The sequence below is a fragment of the Typha angustifolia genome, chromosome 15 (genome assembly GCF_048772165.1).
Source record: "Typha angustifolia cultivar Huaian chromosome 15, ASM4877216v1, whole genome shotgun sequence".
Lineage (NCBI taxonomy): Eukaryota > Viridiplantae > Streptophyta > Magnoliopsida > Poales > Typhaceae > Typha > Typha angustifolia.
In genome coordinates this window covers 8004258-8030246 of record NC_133253.1, presented here as the reverse complement: position 1 = coordinate 8030246, position 25989 = coordinate 8004258, and the positions used below count along the sequence as shown (strand labels likewise).

At 37.6% G+C, this 25989-nt stretch overlaps 2 protein-coding genes, 1 long non-coding RNA gene and 1 pseudogene across 4 annotated transcripts; 3 read left to right on the top strand and 1 right to left on the bottom strand.

Annotated features, from left to right (window-relative positions):
* Positions 1–5122: 5122 nt before the first annotated feature.
* Positions 5123–7188, top strand: LOC140778124 (cysteine desulfurase, mitochondrial-like). The gene has a single exon (XM_073122689.1). The coding sequence runs from the start codon at positions 5392–5394 to the stop codon at positions 6748–6750; it is 1359 nt and encodes a 452-aa protein (XP_072978790.1). The 5' UTR covers positions 5123–5391; the 3' UTR covers positions 6751–7188.
* Positions 7189–12794: 5606 nt separating this feature from the next.
* On the bottom strand, positions 12795–17512 carry LOC140778968 (probable sugar phosphate/phosphate translocator At3g11320). Of its 2 annotated transcripts, XR_012107272.1 has the most exons (5): positions 16913–17512; positions 16086–16189; positions 15641–15869; positions 13023–13504; positions 12795–12938 (listed from the first exon to the last, which is right to left on the bottom strand). XR_012107272.1 is itself a non-coding variant. In XM_073123886.1 (4 exons), exons 1-4 carry the CDS (start codon positions 17378–17380, stop codon positions 13358–13360), a joined length of 948 nt encoding a protein of 315 aa, XP_072979987.1. In that variant the 5' UTR covers positions 17381–17512; the 3' UTR covers positions 12995–13357. The 2 variants fall into 2 exon arrangements, 1 of the variants encoding a protein (XP_072979987.1); XM_073123886.1 differs by lacking the exon at positions 12795–12938 and having other exon boundaries at positions 12995–13504.
* A 3550-nt stretch (positions 17513–21062) lies between these two features.
* Positions 21063–22370, top strand: LOC140777144 (uncharacterized). The gene is made up of 2 exons (XR_012106972.1): positions 21063–21201; positions 21723–22370. It is a non-coding gene; the product is annotated as an uncharacterized lncRNA (long non-coding RNA).
* Positions 22371–22466: 96 nt separating this feature from the next.
* On the top strand, positions 22467–25588 carry LOC140779325 (interactor of constitutive active ROPs 2, chloroplastic-like; annotated as a pseudogene).
* The last annotated feature ends 401 nt before the right edge of the window (positions 25589–25989 follow it).

The following is a 25989-nucleotide window of genomic DNA, read 5'->3' as shown; positions in this document are numbered from 1 at the left end:
ATTTTTTTTTTACACATAAACCCCTAAATATTAAAATATATTTTAAACACTTTTTAAATTAGTTTTCAAGGAATAATGAAGAAAATTTAGTTGCCCAAACTATTTTTACCCTTTTCAAGCTTTTCTTTTAACACTACGTGATAAGATATTGTCGATAGTTTGTGGTTATATATCATTATCCCATAATAAAATCTTAAAATCTAGCTCGTTAAACTTTATTAATTATCAAATAGAATTATATATATATATATATATATATGTATATAACGGGAGGATATAAGCCGTACACGTCCTAGGTTGGAATAATCATCAATGTGCTCAAAAGCTTCGTAATTTAGACCTTAAAAAATGATTAATAAAAAGTAAATATAATAGTTTTCCATATTAGTGATGAATGAAAGGGAAAGGAGAGCATATGACATAAAGGTGAGTGGTCCACCACTTTCTTTGTTTCCTACACTATTTATGGAATCGTCCGTCAAAAGTGACATGCACTTGATAACCTCAAAGAAACAAATCTAATACTTCGTCGCAATGGCAAATTAAGATTTAAGACTCCCTCTGTAATAAATCTACTAATTAAACCTTTTTTATTCGTTAGTTGGATAGTCATATCTACCTTTTACCGGGGTATCTTAATCTATTACTCTTAATAATTATAAGTTAGGAAATCTAGTACAATTGAGTGAGTGGCCCCACCCAATGAGAAAAGAATCTTTCCGGTTTTGGTAATCCTGATCTTATTAATTAGGCTCTTCTTATCTGGAAGTTATTCTCGTATTTCCTTTCTATTTATCCGATTAGGGCAAGAACCTGATGGGTTATTATACTATACCCCACAATCGCAGTCGCTATTCCTGGTCGTATTCTTATCGCCTCCCACTTCCCCATTCGCGCTTTCGCCGACGCTGACAACCTCCACCCACGACCTTCTTTGAATCTTTTATTCGCAGTATAAATCTTTTTAAAGAGTTAATTTAATAATAAAAAGTTTACGTATAACATCATGTTTTTTAATGAAATTATAATTTACCCTCCTATATTTTTACTATCTATAAATTGAACCTTATAATTTAATAAATATATATAAAAAAACACTCTATCAAATCACTGAGTTAAACTAACTAAACTAAGAAAATTATAAAAATACCTTCCACCAAGTCATACTAAAGGTATTTTAGTTATTTACAAATCTAACCCAAAGTATATACTATACGTATTCGCTAAATCATATGACTCAATTTATAAATATTGAAAACATAGAGTATAAATTATAATTTTATTATAAAGTAAGGTGTTATATATAAATTTTGTTATACTAATAATTGATGAAACTAATAAGAATATAATATTAGAATAACAAATTAGCCAAACTATTTTATGACTGATTAAAAAAATAAAATAAAATAAAAAAAGAAGAGAAAAGTGATAAATAGCTTAATTATTAACTCTTCCACTTGTCTCTGCTCACAGGACTTCTTCTGAGCCTCCCTTTGCTTTGCACCAAAGACTAAGCATCCATCCAAGAACGGTGGGTCCACCACTATGGTCCAATCAAAGCTCATAATTGAAATTGATCTTATTCTTAATTTGTATTCTCTTTTATCCAACTAGCATATTTCATTAAAATCATTAGCATATATATCATAGTTATTACTTTGCCATTGGAATGCCCACTTTAATAAATACTTAGAAAGCCTGCATCAAAGCTAAGCCCACCAAAATCATAAGAAGGTGTTAGTTGAATGGTCCAGTTGGCTGTATATAAGAAAGTTTTATGGTACAATAATGACCACCAAACTATTGTTCTCTTAATAATTAGAAAATTACTAATATAGTTGATTTCTTAGGAGGATATGTTAGAACCCAATTGCTTTATATGTTGTAGTTAGGTATTTTATTCTACTAGATAATATTATTTTCTCTAAAGTAGCTTGATATAAAAACTTTATGGCCACTTGGCGAGTTGATGTTAAAAAAATTAATAGTAATGGTTATTTTGCCTAGTCGATATGTTAACTAGTTTTCCTCCTTGGCAACATGAGGAGAAATATGGTACCAAGAAAAATAATGGAAGTATTAAATTTACTCCTTGTACTATTTAAAAAGTAACAACCTATACCACTTGGTAAGAGTGGAGATCATTACATTCACAGGTAGCCCATTTTCATGGTTTTTTTTTAATATAAATACAATTTGATTTTAAGACATAATTTTTCTTTTTCTTTTTATTTTTTGTTTGAGAAAAAAAAAGCCCTCTAGAATTTTTGTTACATTTTAAAATAGTGGGTGGATAGTTCTTTTAGTAGAAATATAATCTTGACTCTCTAAATTAGTTTAAAGTGTGAGGCAAATGTGTTATTGCATATGTTTATGAAAACCTCAGAGGCTATGAAATGAGAAAATCAAATCCATTGTTTGCACTATTGGACGATAGAAAAAAAAATCATCTAATTAGTGTTGTTAAAAGAATCATTCATACTTTCTAGTCAATATACGCTATCGACAATTGCTATTGAGAGCAGCGAGCTCTTTGAGGCTATGTATAAAGGTGAGAGCTTCTCTCACTAAAGCATCGTTACAATATTGATGGTAGATAGCATTTGCTGAGTATAATCAGGTTGGCTGAGTGTAGACAGATAATAATGCTAATTCTTTTGTCATAGCCCTCATGCTAGGAAGAATCAACCAAGCAGATAATATCCCCTATCCAAACAAGGCAAGCCAATGTATTGTGAAGGTTAGAAGATGACTATATATAGTTCATATAAGGAGTACAGTTTATCAAGACTCCTTCACTAAGGACCACAGTCTAACACATCGTTATTTGTGTTGTGATCTGATCCTGGCGAGAAAGGTGGAAAGGACTTGGCAATGCTGGAATCGATTTAGGGTTGAGATAGATTTTTAGGCAGAATTATAGAGGTCGATTCTGAACATCTAATCGTTGGATGAACTTGAAATTTGGTATATTGTTGTTCTTAAAGAGAGCTTTCCAATAAACCCAAGATTATGAGAATTGTATGAGTAAATAGTGAGATATTAATTAAAACGTGGATGCTGGTTAGAGATGGTAGACCGGCTCGAGATGATCTCTAGAGTTCTTTAGAGATTCCGTGGGTGGAGGTAGTAGAAAGTAGGTTTATGAGAGAAAGGAGGAGAACGAAGGGAGAGATGGGGTTTAGTCCTAGAAGTGGGGGAAGGGGCTCGGACTAACTAGGAGGGAGGTCGACGCCTCAGTGGTGACCGACGGCGACGACTAGGATGAATGAGAAGGGAAAGAGAGAAAGGAGAGAGCTAACTAGTAAAAGCTAAATTAGGATACTTCTTTTATATCCCCAATGTGGGTGCTCATTATACTATTTGATGGCTACCCTAGACCCAAGTTAAGTGGGCCCATGACTAAGAAGCCCAATTACATAGTGTAGAATCTAACATGACAACCCAATCAAATATCTAATGACTCAACCCAGCCCAATGCAAAAAAAAAAAAAAAAAAAGACTCAATCTAACTAACTAAATCCTTCCAAGTCGAGTCATAACGTGTTGCTGACAAACATTTCTTCTTTTTAAACACTATATTGTTGTAGATTTCCAAATTGATGCAAGACGTTGAAGACAAGCTCTATCTGATCATAGGAGAGAGTTTGGGCTCGTGGAAAAGATCCAATCATTCACACTAGGAAGAGAATTGTCTAACCTAAGCCCAAGAACATCCAAAGAGTAAGTACATTTCTATCTTATGCTCATAGTTGTAGATAGGGTAATTGACATTGAGGTAAGGAGTTGGCTGTGCAAGTTGGCATTCACAGGACAAGTACTAACTAGACACCTCCATTGGAAGATTTTAATCCTAGAGATGACTGCTCTACTCCTTCGCTCTAGCTTCCATAGGGTTTTGCTAACCAAGTTCAAACATACGTTTATCCAAGAATAGCCGGTGTAGATTTTGCGACAACTCCTCGGTGGTCGAAGAAATGCTAAATTTTATTAGGAAGTAAATTTTCCTTGAAACTACCACTTTGTAATATCACTTCACTTTCCAAATTTTCTAACAACCAAATATATATTTAGAGAGACTAACAGTATAATCTTTGCAATAAACTCTTTGGTGCCTGATAGGGTCTAGACGAGACGGTCTAGATGATTGAGGGTTACAAGTTTAATACAAACATTGAATATATAAGCTGCAATACATCAAGGGAGCATTGCAGGGATGAAAGTTTATACGTGCAAAGAGACAGAAAAATAGATGCAACGATAAACAAAATTGGATTTACTATTGAGTGCAGCATTTATTTTCTTTACCGGTGATATTCTATGCTTGTCGTTCCAGGCTTCCTTCACCTCTTCTTTTCGCCGCAATTGTTTTCTAAGATGCACTGTGAACATTTGGACTTGATAACATGGAATAGAGAGAGAGATGTAGGAGACGGATGACAGAAAATTAATGCTCCATTGTTGAAGGAAAAGATATAATCCCTCCTCATTTCACCCTGCTTGGATTACTTTCTTGTTTAATTATTATAAGTTTTAGTAAAATAGTGAAGATATAGGGTGCAGTATGAAAATGTGCACATGAAACTAGAAGATTTGTACGTAGCGCAAAAAGTAATTATGATTTACATCTTATATTTTTACTATTTATAAATTAAGTTTTATAATTTAGTGAATATGTGTAGAAAATATTTTATTGTTAGATATGTTAGTTGAACTTAACCAAACCTTTAGAATAAATAAACTATACTAAACTTTTTTATAAAAATACCCTCAATCAAATTATACGAAATACCCTCAATCAACTTTTTTAGTATTTTAAAAATAAAATATCTCTGTTTAATTGAATATTCTTACTGTATTAATTCAAATATAATCCAGGATATAGGGCTTAATACAATTTTGTTTAAAGCAGGGCGCAATATGAAAATTTGCCAATAAACAATAGCCCAACCCCATTGGGCCGAGCTTGACCCAGCCTGTAGGACCTGGTTCTAACACGATCGAGGCCCAACCTGAATGAGAATAAATATCGGCCTTTGGTCAAATCATACGATCAATCTGAGCACGTGGATGCACCGCAGCTCGTTCGACCCAATCCTTCCATCTTTATTCCCCATCTTTCTCAATCACCTCTCCAACAGCATACGCCGCCTCAATCCTTATCCATTCCCCTCTCGGCAACATACACCGCCTCAAATCTTATAGTGTCCGTCCTGTAAAGTAGGGACATTTCGGGCAAACTAGTCTAAGGTTTTTGCAGGATTGCCGGTCGGTGTTCGGCGTTCATCGTCTCCTCGCTGTGCAGATCGAGGATCGGCTTCGTCGGAAGACATTCGAGGAGATCTTCTCCCTAATTATTGATATATCTCTAGCTTGCAATCCGCCGTCTTCATGGCAGCGAAGCATCTGACCTCCTCCCGCCTACTCCTCCGCCGCATCAGCCTCCTGTCCAGCCGGCACCTCTCCACGGCCTCGGCCGCAGCGGAGCTGAGGGAGGACGACGGGGGCGGGGCGATCTCGATGAAGGGGGTAAAGATATCGGGGCGGCCGCTCTACCTGGACATGCAGGCGACGACTCCCGTGGACCCGCGGGTGCTCGACGCTATGCTCCCTTTCTACCTCTCGCGCTTCGGCAACCCTCACTCCCGCACCCACCTCTACGGTTGGGAGTCCGACGCTGCTGTCGAGACCGCTCGCTCACAGGTCGCCGCCCTAGTCGGTGCCAACCCCAAGGAAATCTTCTTCACCTCCGGCGCCACCGAGTCCAACAATATCTCCGTCAAGGGCCTCATGCACTTCTACAGGGACAAGAAGCGCCACGTCATCACCACGCAGACGGAGCACAAGTGCGTCCTTGATTCCTGCCGCTACCTGCAGCAGGAAGGGTTTGAAGTCACCTACCTCCCTGTGCGGCCCGACGGCCTCGTCGACCTCGACCGTCTCGCCGCCGCCATCCGTCCCGACACCGGCCTCGTCTCTGTCATGGCAGTCAACAACGAGATTGGCGTCGTCCAGCCCTTGGAGGACATCGGTCGCATCTGTAAAGAGAAGGGCGTCCCCTTCCACACCGACGCGGCCCAGGCCCTTGGCAAGATCCCCATCGACGTCGAGCGCATGGGCATCGCCCTCATGTCCCTCAGCGGCCACAAGATCTACGGACCCAAGGGCGTCGGTGCCCTCTACCTCCGCCGCCGCCCTCGCGTCCGGGTCGAGCCCCAGATGAGCGGCGGCGGACAGGAGCGAGGAATTCGGAGCGGCACTGTTCCTACTCCGTTAGCCGTCGGCATGGGCGCTGCATGCGAGATCGCTGCTGCGGAGATGGACTACGACTCCCGCCGTGTTGCCGCCCTACAGGAGAGGCTCCTCAATGGCATCTGCTCCCGGCTCGACGGTGTTGTCATCAACGGCAGCGTGGAACACCGCTACCCAGGAAATCTCAACCTCTCTTTTGCGTACGTCGAGGGGGAGAGCTTGCTGATGGGGCTCAAGGAGGTTGCTGTGTCAAGCGGGAGCGCGTGCACCAGCGCCAGCCTCGAGCCATCCTACGTGCTCCGGGCACTAGGCGTGGATGAGGACATGGCCCACACCTCCATCCGCTTCGGGATAGGCAGGTTCACAACTGAGGCTGAGATCGACCGTGCAGTGGAGCTCACTGTGCGGCAGGTGGAGAAGCTCAGGGAAATGAGCCCCCTCTACGAGATGGCCAAGGAAGGCATTGATATCAAGAAAATCCAGTGGGCGCAACACTGAAGTTGAAGGCGTTCTATACAGGGGATCTCTTGCCTATAGCAATAGACTGTTTACTGCAAAGATTGATTAATAAGCACCACCATCACCACCACCAATAGCAATACTATTAAGTAGATAGATGGGAGTAGAAGATAATGCGAGGAACTTAGAGTGGACGCTCGCTTCATGTCCAGGTTGTAAATTTTCTCCTGTCCTGCTATTGAGTGCAGAACATGAGTGACTGGGATAATATCTTGGCATGCTGAAGGACAGTCTTTTCTTAGTGTCCAAGCTTTGTGTGTTGAAGTTTCTTTTGGCCCCTTCCTTGCTTCTGAGCCGATTGCAAGTATGCAAAGTATGCAAAGTGTATTTAGTCTTTTAAAAAGATAATTAGGTAAAGATCTTGTGGTTTAATTTATCCTGGGTATTGGTTTTGAATGGAATTGCTAATTTTCTTTATGAATTTTGGTACACACTAGAATATGTGGATCTGGTTCATGAGGCATCCTTCATAATATCTCTGGCATGCTTTGCTACTTAATTTTCAGCATGTTTCATGGTATGGTAATGCCTCTTTGGTGTACTTCGCTGAGTAAGGTTTTTCTTTGTTGGAGTTGGTTCTCTTCATATTTTGGACAGTTCACACAGTTGGACATATAATTGCCTAGAGTGAGATTTCTTCTACATTGTGCATGCAGTTCTGAGTCACTTCAAAATTTAATTTTATTGGTCCTGTCTTTAAACTATTTAGGCAGTTCTTACATCTTTTTTCCTTACATTAGGAAGACTCTGTTTGTGTGAATGTCTCAGAATGCTGTTGGAGTTCTACAAGTTATGTATTGATGATTGTAGGGCTTGTATGAGAACTGAGCATTTAACTTACTATGGGCAGTCGGAAATCTTATTGCTGCTCTTCACAAGAACAAATTGATGTAGGATTTCTAAGCCACTCTTATTTACATGGCAGAAAGATATTTGCTTTTGGTTGAAGCTATTGTAAGTTGCATGCTTGGAAGACATAAGTGATTAGAAAATAGCTTGCATGATGAGCCAAGTCAATGCATTGAAGCTGTATGCTTTAGCAGTTAAGAAAACAAGGATAGGCTAATCTTTAATATTGTAAGAAAGCAATTCCTATTTAGTTTGGTAGAGTATTCTTAAGAACAGTATTTCATTACATCATTCTGGACAATTGAATGCAGAGATGCAACTTGAAATCATTTTATTGAAACTAGTGTAGGGTTATATGACAGTTATTGCATCAGGTCTGAGGAGGAGGAACTCTTTTCAGGGACACTGTATTAGGTAAGTTAGAAGCATGATAAGGTAAAGTATTTTCCCTATCTGCAATTTTGGACTAATATTTTTAAATTCCTTCTCTTTCGGCTAAAGATATCCAGGTTACAGCATCTTGATTGGTAAGTGCCGTGGCATTCGCTGCAGAAACAGTTTAATGGGGCTGGTGCCACCAGTGCAAAGATCCTTCCAGGTTTTTGTCCTTCACCTTAATTCAGATTCCTACATTTGTGCCATCTTTTAACGTGTTTATTCTTTTTGTGTCTGACCTTCCATTATATGCCTTCTGTTTTTAAAATGCTAATATTTTCTGTTTCTTTGTTATACAATAAACAGGAACTTATGTTTGACTTTTGGAGTAGACATTGATATTTGTTTGTTCAATGTGAATTTATTGTGTTTTTCCTCATAAACCTTTTCCTTTTTCCTGGTGCAATTTTCACCCGAATGTTTTCACTTTTTTATTTCCTTTATGCATTTTTCTTTCTTTTCCCTGAAGAGTATGATATTAAGCATCTATTGTTATCTCTGGTATTTGGCAGTAGTTCACAAAAAATGATTTAGTATGCCAATGTTGTTTCCTTTTGAGTTAACATTGGATTTGAGGATTATCTGCACCATGTTAAAGTTGGACTTCGAGAAGGGCTCTCATCAAATTCTGACTTTAAGATTAACTTATGCAATATCTTTCATCTGTCTTTTAGATCTTACAGTCTTTTCCTCTCCATTCTTTTTGTCAGTATTCTGTATTCTTTCTTTAGCTGTATCTTAGTGGAAAATCAAATCATATCTGTACTTGGGATATCTTATGGCTTGGGCATATTGTTTTAAACCTGCCTGCAAATTATTATTAACTCAAATGCCTTCTCTTAGACCCTTTTTTCATTAATTTAGATGTATTTGTTCTGTCAAGAATTGGAACTTTCTTGTAAGGTCATTGTAAGTCTGAGGCACTGAAGGAAGTTGATGTTAAATCCTGTCGAAACTAGTTGATAAGCCCTTGAACGTTTAACCACATGCCACATCATTCTGTTAGATTGTTTCGTATCTACCTTTTGGTCTTTTCCTTGGGTTCTATGCTTTTTGACTTCGAGCTAATTATTTACTTCATCAAATAATCTTGGTCCTTGGGTTGAATCCATGACTCAGTCTTTTGTTCACTTTGTATGTGAATCATCTGCAATCTACATTTGTACAAATGGGGAGAGGATGGATATCTTTTGGGGTTACATAACATTGTTAAGTTAAAAGTTGATCCCAAGGGTGCAAAGAGTTGATTATCAGACCTATCCTTCAAGCAAGAACTATGTAATAAAACCATGTGAACTAAGCCATTTAATTAGAGTTATGACATGTGCTCGGGCTATAGGACAGAAGAAGATGACTTCTTACTTGCATGCGTTATTTTAGATCTTCCAAGAGTTAATTTTCTAGATAAATCTATTGAATTATTTATTTCTTGATAATCTTGTTCTTACATCTTACTGTTCTCAGTCGGCCTTCTTACCAACATTCTCTACAATTTTTGTCCAGTAATCAGGATATCTTATAGACTGAACACATGTTGCATAATCATCTCTTTGTTTGACTTGATGGTAATATTCTGCAGTAGGCCTAGTATTGGGCATATATTCGACTTTGTGACTATATTGTTGATTCAGTTGGATGTCTCAACCATGTTATTTACTTCTTAATATATTCTGGGTACTTCATCATCTCTTTAGCTATTCCTTGAAGTTCTATAGGGTCAACATAACTACTATTTTATGAAGTGATATGCACATTGCCACTTAAATTTAAAAACCAATTTGACATCTGATTGCTCTAAAAAAATTTCAGTTTGAATAAACTCCTACTTTACAGGAGTTTCTGCTCATCAAGAAAACAAGAATTACTTCCAATAATAGGCATGAACTACAGTATCTTTGCCTCTTTAGAATAATTGAGAACCCTTTCATGATTAATTTTATTTTCTATATTCTTTTTCTTGTATTCTACATTTTTGCTGAATTCCATTTCATTCTTGTTTACTTTGATAATCAAATAATCTTGTATACCTGTTATCTACATCTATTCCTAGGGAAGAGGATTGATGTCCTTGGGCTTTCAGGGGATTGTGAAATCAAAGTTAACCTTAGAGTGAAAGACATCTTCCAAAATAGAACTATGCCATTATGAGGCCTGGGACAAGTGCCTCTCATGCTTGAAAGGCTTGTCTTAGGTATCTTTGGTCCAAAATATTGTTGATTAACTATCAGCACACCCCGTGCCATATGCTGGTAGCCAATTTGCGGGGCAATCCTTGCCTTGGAGATCAAGTAGAACAACAATAGTAAGGCAAGTTGCATTATCCATTGTTTTATAGGTGTAGCTTCACTAGCAACTAGTAGTAAAAGCTTTTGGATCAATTGGTTATCTAACACAATGATATGGAGGGTGTTGATGAACAAGTAGATTGGCTTGTTTAAAGAGTTTGTTAGCTAAGGGCAACAAACTAAAACAAGTGGAGAATTAGGGAGGCTATGTAAATGTTGAAAAGTCCCCAAGTAAGGAGCATGTTAGTATCTGTTGGATATATCTAATTCTTTGGAAAGGCAATAAATTCTAGACAGATCTTTGCTCTTGGAACTGATAAGTATGAAATAAGCACTAGATCTTAAATATATAAATGTCATTGCTATTTCTGAATGAAAATCCAAAAGAAGCTGGTATTGGAAACTTCTTGGCTGAAATAGATCTTGGTAAAAGGGTCTTGATCTGCTCGAAGGAATAATATTACAGGAGAGTTCTATGTGGATCATTATTATGCAAGGCAGATATCTACCAGGTATGTACTTAGGCGTCTGGACTAATATGGTTTTAGTGATTAAAAGATGTTGGTAACTTTAAAATTGTTAGCAAACTGATTCTATAGATGAAACAAGTAAGATCTACTAAAAAGGTTATCTCCATTTTGAAAATGAACCAAGTAATATTTATCTGTTTAATCAAGAGCGGGAAGGATAGAAATTAAAGAAGTTGCTTCCTAGGAAGAGTGATTTTGGAACATATTAGAAATTATAGTTGGCAATGATCATGGATAATTAAGGGTGACCTGGGACTACTCTAGGTACAGAGGATAAAAACTAAAATTATAAAAGAACCAATGTATAATGAGAAGGCAACCAGTGCCTTTCAATGTAAAGCGACACTGAAACAAGTAGTTCCATAACCAAAGTAGAAATTCAAATCTGAAGTGGCGATAGAAATGTCCTGATGCACAATGTTTATTTACCATACTGATCATCTGAAAACTATCATAAAGAGAGATTTATGAGTTAATATTATTGATTTACTTGTAGCCTTATCGAACAATACACGGATGCCATATTTTGCCTACCACCCAAAGGATCTTAATCTATAATTTGCTATTAAGTAGGAACATATCTCGAGTACATCATATTATATTAGTTCATCATAATCTGACAAGTTACAACTAATTAGGTGGACTTTTGTTTCAAATTTTTGTTTCATAGTTTGTGGATTCTTACAATGGACACGATACAAACTATTTTGATTCTGGTACTATTATTTCCAGGTATCGATTTCCCAATCTTGGGCCTCTGGGAAAAAAAAAATCTCTTAAGAGGTGAGCTGCAAACAATAGACATCTGTGCATGGGACACGAGTAGGCCCTTATCAGTTGGATGTGAGGTCTATTGGCATCAATTATGGCTTGCTCATACACCATCCTACTGGACGGTAAACCTTAGAGAACTTTATACAGTCTGCATAATTTGATTTTTTGACTTGTATATAAAGCTAAGTCTATATTATTTTGTATAGTTGATGTATATTTTGTTATAATAGAGTGCACATAATTTAGTATACACTAGATACATCTAGTAGAGTATTTTTTTTTAATGAGTAAAAGAGTAGATAAAAGGCTTATATAAAACTCTGGCCAAGGCGGCTCAGAATCAGTCAAAAATAACAAAAAAAATTTATAGTGATTAGGGCATATAATTATAGCCACCTTTTCAAGACCAATCCTTATTAGTTTCTATGTTGTGAGCAACCATATTTCTCTATCTATACGTATACAGATACACTCTTTAATCCAGCCACACCATTTATTAGGAAACCTTATGCTCTTTAGGATGCAGGATAGCAGCCTCCCAATTTTAAAATTGCCGTAGGGGAACATCTAGGACTTGAAATTACGAAGTGAGCCAACTTTAGGAAGCATCTATTAGCCCAATGTTTTTCCTATGCCGTTCATTTGTGAACGATCTATATAAGATCTACATCAATAACTGCAACACAATAATGAAGACACACCATGGCAGGAGGTCACGAGTTCTAATGCTCATGAGCATGTGAAAAAGTTAAAATGGATTATGCATGTGAGTTTGGTTGGCTCATAATTTCACTCAATTATAATCAATTTCTTAGAAAATTGATCATATGTCTAGTTTATATATCAGAGAGATATTTATGGGCTCATGATCAATATATACATATATAAAAGATCTTCTGTAAAATGTAAAAGTGTTTCTTTGCTTTAATTCTCATATTTACTTACATTATTCCATACACAATGGCAGTAACCATGCTCTAAGAAGAATAATATTCTACCTCAGGTCACTCAACTTGAGTTGTATAATTTTGAATTATTGAAAAGTTTTAGATGTATATTGAACCTCCTATCTAGTAAAAATAAACTGAAAAATTTATAGACAGCTGATCTCAAAATAAGCATGCATCAATTACACCCTATATTTTGACTATATTATAGATAATATATTTAATGAATGAGTTAGCTTGTAGTTGGCCTGACCTAACTTGAACCGCACACAAACCTAACCTGTGACGTCCCAATTGCTACACCTACATGCAGCAGCGAACTTACCATTATCTAGTTCCGATTATATCTGAGGAAGAAGAAGATCCAGTTCATGATTAGAAAGATACATTCAAGTGTCAGTGATCTTTGATAGTTAACTATTATGACTTACCGTTGAAAAATGATACAGTTTTCATTGATCCCTGCAATCCTCATCCTTCTTCCTCGCTCACTATTCTCAAGAAAACTCTTATTCTGACCTCCCAGCTTAGTGGGTCAGAATGACTGCGTGAAGCCCAAAATGGACAGAATAAAAGTTGCACATTTGTATAAATTTGTTACCGAGTATTCTTACGTCTCAAGATTCCATCAAAAGAAAGAATCGGGTGCATTGCAGGTGAACGGTCTGAATCACTAGCACAAAATTTCCCACTAGAAGCTTATGCCAACAACAGCTAGAGAAGGCAGAAAGCATTTACTCCTATCCACGCTAATTCCTGAGACTACTTATTCGCTGCGCTTCTTAGCTTCGCTGTAAAGAATCACGCCAATGACTGTGAGGGTGTAACCTAGCATCCCTGTCATGGATACCGGATTCCTAAAAATTAAAATTGAGATAACCACCGCGACAGCACCTTTTGCATTTCCGAGAACCTGGAAGACAAAAAGGAGGGAAAAGAATATGAGCAACAATTTTAGGTGATGAGTCATCCTGAATGCAGGATTTTAAAAGATTGCAGGCGGTTGACAAGCCGACAATGGATCACTTAGTGTCTAAAAGTTAGGCTAGGCGGGCACCCAGTATTCTAAGATGGTTATAAAAAAACAAGTAAAAAGAAATAATAACTAGAAGTTAAAATTAATACCCCAAATTTAAAAAATATATTAATGCATTCTTGGTAAGAATTATAGTTAGCCATTAGATTCCAATAATTCATCAACATGTCAATAGTTCTACAAGATGATACAGAATGCTAAGCAGTCACTTAGGCAGCCGAGTTATAATACCTAAGGCAGGACCCTGGGTGTTAAGGCTGAAGTCTTTTACCTAATTGTCAATTTTCTATAATTGATCACAGTAAATAGCAGGCAATTGCTTCCGTATGATATTATAATTTGTTAGCTCTATTGTTACAGTCGTTAGCAGAATCCTATCAGCCAAAAACAATGCAACACACTAATAGGAGCATAGAGTTTGACTTAAGTAAACTATAAACACCATAGAAGTGAAAACAGATCATTTCCACTTTGAACATGCTCAAAATAAAATGATTGCGAGTTCGTAATTACAAAATAAATAATCGGAATAGATTATACATTGTCATTAGGACTGCCTAAAAATGCCCCAACTATCTGTGCTGCTAAATGGAATGTAATGTTATTTGAGTTATCTACATGAGGTAAGTGTACTAAGCAGCATATAAGAAAACCTGGAGTCAATAAGCATTATTCGAGGAAGAGTGGCAGCTGAAAAGCAAAATAAAATCCTTTTGAACAGATCCTACTTGGGATAAATTTGCATTTTTTTTTCCCGCATGCATTTTGTCAGTCTCACACTTCACCGATTGGCCGATCTTGTTTTTGTGCCCACTTCTCTGTTTCTGTCATAATTACTCAGGTATGAATTAAGACAAGAACCTTCCTTTCAATTATTTGATAATATCCCAGTTCTTTTCTTTCTTTACCATACACCTGGGTTTGGCATTGTTAAGTAAATATTCTTCTAAATGAATAAGATGACTGTTGATCTCTGACATGATATTTGCTCTGAAAAAGCAGTATTACACAAGGATATTCAATAAGGTACAATTTGACCGAATAGTTCTCTTCTAATATTTGTTTCTCGCAAATTGGACATTAATAACCATGTTCTTACCATTTCAGCACTGTCCCAATAGTTAATAACCACATAATTGTCTCAGCCCGAGAAAGAGCTATAAGTTAATTCAATCCAGTCAATCTGACCAGACTAACCCTATATGACGCTTCAGGCTAGCCAATTAACAACAAAACAGAGCCTAATTTCTTTGTCTACTAATTAAATAGTTTTTTCTGTTTTTTTCTTAACTTATAATTACTGCTCCTTTCTCCATTCCCCTTCCCTGGGCTATTCCTGCTCTTAGTTTTTACATTTTAATCTGTCCTTTCTCCCTTCTCTTTCTTGCATCAGGCCATCATAGCAGCAGCATGTCTTCTATTAAGAGTCCGAAATATTGAGGCTCACAATTGTCAACATCCATTTTGTTCCCAACTGGAGTTAGCTCAATATCCTTCTGTTGGATATTGAGCTAACAACAAAAGCATAAGCAACAGCCCAGGATCTGTTGCCACTGCACGGAGTAGTGGCAGGGCCACAGTGGCCTAGAAGACTACTGTTACTATTTTCCTTGTGATAGCACCTACGACAAGTTCTGCTAGTGGATCCTTTTCTTTACCTTCTGCAGACACCACAGTTTACTTGGGGAAATCTAAAATCTATGCATGAAATATATTGAAACTTTATGTTATATATTCATCTTAGTTCTTCATGCCCATGTTATGACCACTTCTTTGCTAACCTCCTGCCTATGGTTTTCCAAAACCTTGGAACTATAAAATGTGTTGATTATGAATAAAGCTTTAATCTTAGTTCTCAAAGGCATAAAAGCTATATATACACTAATATGAGGAATTAAATGAAAAATTACTGTTTCTCAACAATAGCATGGAGTTCATATTTCTAACACGTTGTACGGTAAGAAATAAGCTAAGGCACCATAGTAAAAGGAAAGAGAATATAACAAATCATACCTGAAGAGTCAATGCACTAGTATGTTTGGTAACCAAGAAATTTGTCAAATTCACGAAATATGCCAAGCAAGAATTGAAGAGAAGGTACCAAATGATTTTGGAGTCTTCTCTGGCAAGTGATATTGTGATGCCAACCACATTATCCTCCATAAGAATTGTTGCAGGAAGTAAGAGAACTACTGCTATTGGAGCCATGTAGAGGAGGAGATTCATAGAATTAAGCTTCTCCCTGAATAGAAGAGCACAATATTTTAACTATAGACAATCCAAGAATCAAGAGACATAGAAACCAGAAAAATATCATTCCAATTCTGTACTGAAAATAGCTCCCAAAGTCAAAAAAAGATAAAGAAAAAATAGGGCATACTTTTGAAATAATACACCACATAAAGGACTATGGCCTTAAATCTGGTAACTGCATATTTGTATAAAAGTCATTCATTACCCCTCGGAGGATAGTAGAATCCCTTGCAACACCGTCTTAAGTGCCCTTGCTGCAGTTGCCCCAATGCACATGAGAAAACCAAATAAGTGAAAACTCGGCTCTCCCTACAAAGTTGAACCATAGGATATTAGTAGTTGACTTTATACTATTATTTGCAAAAGACATCAGCATACATTTGCGACAGCAGTCACAGCACAAACCAGAATTCAATGAAACTTACCAGAGCATTTTAGGAAAAGAAATAAGTAAATGGTGAACTTTCTGTAGGAATATGACAACTTAGATCCAGATTCCCTCTAACACTTGCTTCAACAAATAGCAGCTCTTCTTAGGATGGCAACAATGAGTTGGCAAATGGGTTCAATAGTCTTGCTTACAAAAGTCAGAACAACATAAAGACATACAGTTTTTAAAAGCTCGATCAATCAAATGGGGTCCAACTTTAGTTGAATGGCAGAAATTCACTCTCAGACCAACTTCTTAATGTTTCATACAGGAAACTGCATTTAGATCTAGAACATGAGGTGATAATCTAAGTTCATAATAAAATAAAAAAATCTATTCCAAGCCTTCCAAATACAGAACCTTGCAGCGAATTTTTTTTAGTAAGGAGCACTTGGATTACAAGAAAACAGGAAGATCATAGGAATGGATATGCAAATCAGACAACCAACTAATTAGCCTACAAATGTTACAATTCACGGAAAATTCAAGAATTCAGACTCTAATTTCTCTAAAACTAACATACCTTCTAAATTCATTCAAATCACTAAGAATTGGAAGATTCTACCATGCACATAAAATTAGAGGAGACAAAACCTACTAACCCCGCTGGCGATCATGACCCCGGCAACAACGGGGACGAGCGTGAGGTACGTGATCCATCCCTCGCGCTTAACCGTCATGAAGTAGGCGAAGACTGCAGTGAAGAAGGGCGTGGTTGCCCCGACCGCCTGGTTGAAGGAGACAGGGAGGTAGCGGAGGGAGACGTTGCCGCTGACGACGGAAGCGCAGAAGACGAGGCCGAGGGTGGCTATCTTCGCGAGCTGGAGCCGCGATCGCACGATCTGCACCGGCACGATCCGGAGCCAGGAGATGGCGATGTAACTGAGCAAGGAGCAAGCCATCATGTGGCACATGGTGAGGAAGATGGGGTACTTGAAGCCGTAGTTGGAGAGCAAGTACTTGTTGAGGAGGAGGACGCCAATGTTGGAGGAGTACCACGCCGCCACCAGACCGATCGTGAACAGCCGGCCGCCCCACAGCCATGGCGAGGATCCTTCCTTAGCGGTCATCTTCTCCGGCGAGCACTTTGGTTACGGATAGAGACGGACTAGGGTTAGGGCCTTGGGAAGGGATCAGGGGAGTGGAGTTCCATGAGGGACTCGACGGGAAGAGGAAATGAGGGAAGGTGATGGGAAAAGGGAGGAGGGTTGTCTCGAGTAGTGATTAGTAGTATATATAGTAGCTCTGCCTCTTACGTTATAGTGATTGCAAATTAAATATTTAGGTACGAATCCACCGACTGCAGAGAGATGGAAGTATAAGACAAAAATATAATTGTCAATTATTCTTGGGGTGATTTGCATAAAAAACATAATATGTCAGACATTTTATTTTCTTTTAAAATTTACCCACACTTTAATTCATTTTTTTAAATGCTAACGATACATGATAAGAATATTAGGAAAATAATTCTATCTCCTACTCTTTTTTATTTCACTCAAAATAATTCTATACAAATCCCTTGTATTCTAACTTGAAATAATTCATATATATTTTTGTTCTCATATTCATGCACTAGTGTTTTAAAAATGCTAAACCTAACCAAATATCTTTTTATCCCTTTTATATCTAATCATATTTATTCTCTAAAATTTAAGACTAAGAAATAAGACTAATTAATTAGTTCAGGACTTAACCTTATTTAGTTTGAAGCTAAACCTGAACTTGATTAATTGCTCTCATTTCTTAGTTTTAATTTTTTTGAAGAGTAAACTTAGTTAAATATAAAAAATAAAAAACATTTGATTACTAAACTAGATTTGGAGTTTTGAACTAGTTCGAGAGTTCTCTGAATTCAAAGCAAGCAAGTCTTTAGAGATTTGCACAAGTAAAAGACGACAATGGCCCCGCCTTCTTTGCCTCTCTCCTCCTCAACCTCAAACCCGCCGCCCTCGAGTGTCTCTGCCCGGGTCGCCACCTTCGCCGCCCCCAACTTCTTCGACTGTCTTCCAATCAACAGCTTTGCCCCTGTCCTCGTCGAACTCGCGTCCAACGATGACCTCGTCGCCATCCTCGTTGCCTAGCTGATCATGCTGCTCTGCAACGCCAAAGCCAAGTGGTCCCACCTTTTTGCCGACTACAATGTGCTCCCTACCCTGTGCTTGCACCTCATGAGTATAGATATATATATGGACTTGGCCGAACAGGTTACTTCGCTCTCATATAAGAATCTCTTGTTCTAATACATTGTTAAAATTGAAAACAAACTTAAATCTAAGAATCTCTTAACACTCATCTTTTGTGGTGCTTGCGAGCATTAGAGAAGATATCGTTGAAGATTCTAGCCAAGTGGTTAAAGGCCGGCATCCTCTCTGCCACCTTGACGTTCTTCTTCTTCTCCATGTCAACACAGGAATTGATTTCTAATACACCCTTCTTTGTCTTTTTCCTTCTTCTTGATGATGCTTGCTTATATTTCATACAACTTGTTGATACGTATGTTTCTCTGCTGATACATTCAAAGTCATCAAGAACACCTACAAGAAGATCCCGCAGGATTGCTCTTCATATGCCCTCGACACCATTCCCTTACTCTATTGCGTTTTTCCAATTCGAGGACAAGATGGTATATATTAATGTATACCAAGAGGTTTTTGCTTGATTGTTTCTCTTCTTGTATGGATCATTTTTTTTATAAACTTTTCTCATGGCAGATGGTGGAGAATGTTGTTTATTTGAAGCGGTAGTGAAGTGTTTGCGAACAATCTGATTCTAAATATCATTAAAAAATAATTTAATAAGTTAATAGAAGTAAATAAACTTAAACAAAACACGACGAAGAAATACAGATGCACCATTTTGAGTTTAACCAACTGATTAACTGTTTAATTTAAAAGAACACACTACTTTAGGGTCAACAACCAAAACCCTACGCAAACCATCAAGGCAAAAAACCCACCCACGCAAAGTAAAATAACTGACATGTAAAATTAATTAGCCAAAATGCCCATTGACTTTTATGATAGCTCTGATTTAATAGACTAACTATTAAATATAGTGCTTATTGCAAAACTTATAAACAGTACTTTATTCAATTCATTACAAAATTCCAACAAAGGCCCTGACCAACATATTCCAATGGATGTTGGTCAAAAGGAGGACAGCTTGTTCACTTTGTTGCATCAATTAAAGAGGGAGGTTCATGGAGGGAGGGGGGGACTTGTGAGTCTGTTGAAAGCCGAGATTGTTGGCAAACTACTTTCCCAATAGCATAGATACCCCAAGAGAAAACTTTGTAAATGCCAGAATATATCAAAGCATCTTCATGCAGTGGAAACAAGGTTAAAGATCAGAGGAGGATAAGATTCTTTTGGTCCCTGTTGCAGAAACTGAATGATGCATTGCATGCATTTTATTCTGATCATTGCTCTATAATTATATGTAAAGTGGTCATGGGTTTGAAACATAAAGATGTGAAGACCCCGATAAGTTAATTCACAAGTAGGCATTTATATGTACATTTGGGTGAAGGGAAAAAGAAGAGAGAGTTTAATTTGCTTGACTATGGGCATGTTGTACCTATCTATCAAGATTTTATTCATGGCTTGGCATCATTGAAGAAGTCCTGTGGCTTTTTAATTTCCTCAAAAGATAACAATCAGGCTGTGTCAAAGTTACCATCTTTTCATTATTTTTTGCTCACAATATTATAGATCATAATGTCTACCATAGAAAGTTACAGGAACATATCTCTCTTCAAGATATCACACTTTTTAGTTTACGCGCATAAGAAAATCTTTTTTTTTTTATCTTTGTTTATGGAAGATTATAAAATTTTGATGATCTTAAAGTAAAGAAAATTTTCTATTCCACAAGTTGATTTTTGTATTTTTTGTGAAATAAAGTGTTAAGATTAATTTTTTATTATTCACGAGCTTAAATGCTAGATATGAGTTGGATAAAGAGCAAACTCTTCTTAGGTACAAAAGCACTTAGGTTTTTACCGAGACCTGTTTGAAGCAATCATGATGCCAAACTGTTCCTCCAAGCTAACCACACTGTCGAGTTATCAACTGAATCGAGACAAGCCACCAAATTACCAAATAATTTTTTCATAATATTATTTACAGTTAGAAACGAAAACTCTGCTAAAATTGGGCTTTAAAAATTAAAAGATTATTATACATGAAAAATATGACGGTGGAATTTGAAGCTCATAGTCTACCTGAACATAAGCCGGGAAATTTGGAGGTCGTGGCAGGACGACAATAACTAAACTTTATAGTTGAATACCTATAGACACTTTTTTTTTAATTCTTTTTATTGACTTCAAGCCCTCGAGATGAATCCTTCGTAGTGTAGTGTGGCTAACCTTAAACAAATTTATCGCGGATAAATTATTTAGTTCTTGGTCGCCTTTTGGTTTCGCGAGTCAATATTGGTTCTATTCAATGGGTCAATGATGTATCAGTTCAGTGCAGCGTATGATGATCTAGAGCTAGGGTAGAGGTTAGATTGGATGACTTTATATGGTAAAAATTTAGGAGACCCGAAAGTGTGCTCGTAATGAGTATTTTTTTAAGGCCCTTTGATTAAATAATAATAATAATAATGAGACGAATCCTCCACGTATGTGAATCCCGTATAAACTACAAACAGAGGCTTTTCAGAGAAGAAGACGAGAGGAGTTGGAAGGATTAGAACAAGAAAGCGAAGGAGGAGAAGAGGAGGAGAGAGGTGAATTCGTCCGTCCCTTTCTTCTATTCCATCCTCTTTTGTCTATTCTTTCTTCTCGCAGCTTATTCTGTGCAAATATGAAGGAGAGAGAGGGGTAATGTGCAAAAGTCGCGATCTTCCGTTTAGATGAGAAGAAGAAGAAGAAGGAACAGGGGTCTGTCTCTCTATCTTTTATTTAAATACCCATTTGATCTTTTCCATCTTTGTTTTTCTTGATGATGATGATCCCATGTCGGTTTCTGTCCGCCATTCCTTTGCTCTTCTATATGTCCATGGTATGCTAAGGTTTATTCGCAATGTTTTTTATTTTATTTTTACCCCCTTGGTTTCATTAATTTTACCCCATGAGCGCCCCCCAGAATAGGAATTTTCAACTTGAGGAAAATAAAAAACAGTCCTTTTTCACTATGTCCATCTTCATCTGAAGGGTAAAATTTTGGGAAGAGTACTCCCTTCAGTGATCCCTTTGAACTGCTATTTTCTTATACTCCTCGATGAGCTGTGTATCATAGAAGTTCATCGTGCGGGTTGCAGATATAACTCTGAGGGAGGGTTAAAAGTTTAACAAATGGCAATTTATATAACTGCGGCATAGTTTTGATGCTCTATCTGTCCTCCGGAATACTTGAATACATCTTCTGTTGATATACATGCTACGATTCTTTGTTGCTGCAGCTTTAGTAAGTGGCGAAAGATCTCAGTGAACTGAAATGCAGACTCCCTTGTTTGTTGTTCAATACCAAGGTACAGCGGGTTGGCAGCGGAATCCAAGAAACGCTTTGTTTGTGTTGCATCAAATCAAATCCGACCAGCAAGGTCTCGGATTGCAGTTGTGAGACTTTTAAAACAAGAATGCAGTCATCAGTGCCTGCACTGGATTCAGTATATAAGAAGCCCAAGAACCTTCTGACTGGATTATAAAAATTACAGAAACTTGTGTTTTTATGATGAATCATTTAATCCTCATGTGGTCCTAGATAGTAGATACTGAGAAGTAAATAAGAAATCTAGTGTACTTACAATCTTCTAAAATTGACAAGAATTAGTGGCTGGGACCACTTATAGACCAGGGGAGTATGGCTCATAAGCTCTGACACGGCCCTTGATTTCAATTAATTGACGTTGCATAATGCTTTAGGTGGACGTATGTTTGATAGTTCTATTTATGGCTGTTTACTATATATTGAAAGTAACATTTAGTCCTTAAGCTGCAAATATATTAGCATATTGCAAACTTAATTTCCAGGCTCCCAGCTCCATTGTTGGTGTGGTGACTGCTTGATGAGAACAGATAACTTGTCCATTTTGCAGAAGTAAATCTAGGTAATGTAACTGTTTATGATGTGTATTATATCACCCATTACTGGAATAGATTTACAATTGTCTGTCCATTGTTGGTGTACAGATAAACTCTTAGCGATGCAAATGCCTATTTGCATTCATTCTAATCTTCCTTTCTGCTGCAGTTTCTGCTGGTATCTTATAGTTCACAGGAATTTGAATTGTTTAAATCATTCGTCACGGTTCTCGGTCTCTGGACCTCTTGTTCTCAATCAGTCCTTTGGACATGAAGTTGTGTTAATGTGCTTTACTTATTTATAGAAGAATAGTAATATTCTGATCTAAAACAACGTTTAATATGGAACTAATAGATGTTCTTCAATACGTTCAACAGTTGCGTCTGCTTGGAAATGTGATACCATCTTGCACTTATATTTCTGATTCTCCTAACACGATTTCAGCAGGACTGGGTCATCACATATCTCCCACAGGATATCTCCAGCTACACCTAGGTCAGCTTGCATAAGCAAGACCAGCGGAAGCAAATCCAGCTCTTCTGGACTTACTCCCACAAAGTCTCAAACAGATAGAAGTTCTAAGGTCATTAAGCATCAGTCACCTAGAAGCTCAGTGACAGACTTATGCTGGCAGATTTTACAGATTATCTTGCTGTTTGACATCTTGCATAACTAACACTCCTCAAATTTGCGATCATAGTTGCAGCATGTTATGATCTTTCCATGGGAAACGAGAATTAATTTCTGGATATTCTAATATCAATCTCAGTTGTCTTCAGATATCTAGCTAGATGTCTATATAGTATATTGTTATCCTGTAGCATACTGTATAGTGTTATTGTTAATATCTGCATTGTCAAAAGCCTTATTGAGGACTTTTAGAACTAGTTTCTTGGGCTATAAGATAGTCAGATCAGCATTTTACATAGCCAAGTCTTGATTTTTTTTCTCACTCAGACCTAATTGGGGAACTTGTGGCATAAGCAAGTTTTGAGAGAGGGGGCAAGGTGCCCTACTAGGTTATCTTCATTGGTTCGGGAAAGTTCAAGTTTCATCTAAGTCATCATTTTTATGAATGATAAGAACTACAGATAAATTAGCTTTGCTGCTGTTGCAAAAAGCACAGAATAATATGTTCCACTAGTTGTCCTTTGCATCATGATTAGTTATTTGTTTCCCGTTTAATGTGTGTGCTTATATATTTCCCCCCTCACTAGTTTTCTTTAGTAAAGATCACTTCTGCTCCCACCTGACCCATTACAAATTCCAGAAGAAACATCCAGGCAGGATATCTGTGTTGTAATCCCAGACCAATGAGCACCAAGTGGATCTATAGAAGGTAAAGGATCAGATAAGTTCATCTGAAACATGGAAGATGCAAGCACAGAAGGAAGCATATATGGTCAAAGAGCAGATTCGGGCGATGTCTGAGAAGCTCGAGGATTCACAACACCAACTGATTGGGTTCTCTTCTGCAGAGGAAGCTCGGCTCCAGGAACTTCATAAGATCTTGCAGGAGCGTGATCATGCATGGCAGTCCGAACTTGCAGCTATTCAGAAGCAACATTGTGCTGACTCTGCAGCCTTGAACATAGCCATTACTGAGATCTAGTGGCTTAAGATGCGACTTGCAATGGTTGCTAAATCTGAGGTTGCTGAAGTAAAGAAATCTGAAGAACTACATACCCAGCTTCAGGCCTTGAATGAAGATATGGTAGAACCGTAGAAACACTTGCAACAGTTGAGAATCTCAAGATTCATCTTAGAGACAGTGAGAAGGCAGAATCTGAGGCACAAGCAATGTTTGGTGAGAGTCAGCAGCAGCTGAATATGGTTAAAGCTATTGCTGAAAGACTTAGTTTTGAACGCTTGAAGCTCCTAGATTCAGTAAGCTTGAAATCGTCTGAACTGGAAGAGTCTAAAGCTCAAGTTAAATCACTGGAGGAGGTTGTGAAGAAGTTGCAAGCAAGTAAGCTTTTTCAAAATGTTGATTCTGACCAGCTTCCAAAGAAATCTCAGTATATTTCAGTGATTTGAGGTAGAGAACTGAGATGCGCACTCAGAAAAGCTGAGATTAAGTAACGGGAGGAACAAATGCAAAGCAAAACAAATATTTAGACTGCCCATGAATTTCTGGAGCATGTTGAGATTGATTTTGGAGTAAAACAATGTGAGCTCAAACTTGATTTGAAGAAAAGGAATGCAGAGCTTGCTGAACTAAAGGCTAATCTTTACAAAAAGAAAGATGAACTTTGAAGAATAAGAGATCTCAATGAAGAACAAGTCAGTTAACAAAACACAATCTGATTTCCTGTTGAGGTTGATAAAGTCCTCTAAGGACATAGCTGAGCTGAAGGGAAATCTCATGAATAAGGAGACTCAGCTGCAGTGTATCTTAAAGGAGAATGAGATACTGAAGTTGGAGATGGAAATCTTTTAGAGTCATGAAGCAGAAATTGCTGAACTAGAGTTAGCCAATGCTGCGGAGGAGGATGCCATTGTCAGACTTGATTATGTTGCTGAGGAGGCTGACGAAAACATACAAAGGGCAGAGAATGTGGCCGAGCAGCTGGATGCAGCTCAAGCAATCATTCAGGGATGGAAGCTGAGTTGAGGAGGCTTTCAGTGCAGTCTTGCCAACAGAGAGAGGCAGCTGAATCAGCTGCTGCAGTACTCTCTGGCAATAATGGGAGGTTAATGGAGAGAAACGGTTCTCTGGATTCAGACTACAATTATTGGTGGGAAGCTGATGAGCTCTCCATTTTCAGATGATATGAATGATGAATCAGTGAAGAAGAAAAACAGCAATGTGCTAAGGAGGGTGAGTAGCCTGTTGAAGAAGAGTCCAAAGTATTGACCTGCACCTTTTCTGGTATGTGCATTACTCGCTACCAAATCATTTGGTTACATGTTAGTAAAAGCTTTCCTCTGTTGTTACCTGTTCTGAAATAACCCTGTCTGACCTTTAGCTTAACTTTGTTGTTCTCCTCCACTTAATGATTTAGTCTTCATATCAAAGGGATACTTTTGAACAATTTTGTTGCTGAACAATCCTTGATGTTGTGTATAGGAAGTTTGAGTCACATCTAATAGTATTTTTACCAATGTCTAAATTCTTTGTGCTCTACGATGATCAAACCTTGTACATTACCTATTTTTCTTTGATGGCTTAACGTTAGTGGTCAGATATCTCTGCTAGAAAGGAGGACAGTTTGGCCAAGAACTATTGAGGATGGTGTACAGAATGTCTTTATTAATATAGCTGGATTCCTTTGATTGATAATGTGGCTCTACTAGAATTAATTATATCAAGGGATATCCTTTTATTTATGTCAACTAACAATTTTGAGCTGAGCTGTTGAGGTTAATGGTTCAAAGTTTTGGTTTCATTTTTAGTTGGTTTCAGTCTTTACCCCTAGAAAAAAAATGAACATTTTAGGCCAAAATAGAATGGTTTTAGCCTATTGTGGTCCAAAATAAATGTCAAAATTGGTTTTAGTTTTCATTAAGTTCTTGCCACCCATCAAATTTGGTGTGTTCCTCTAAATGAATTTTTAGGGCAGAGGTTTCCCTTGATGGTCCATTTTCTACATCTGAAGAATCTTGGTGTACATCAGCAAAATGCTTGTTTATTTAGTTTTTAA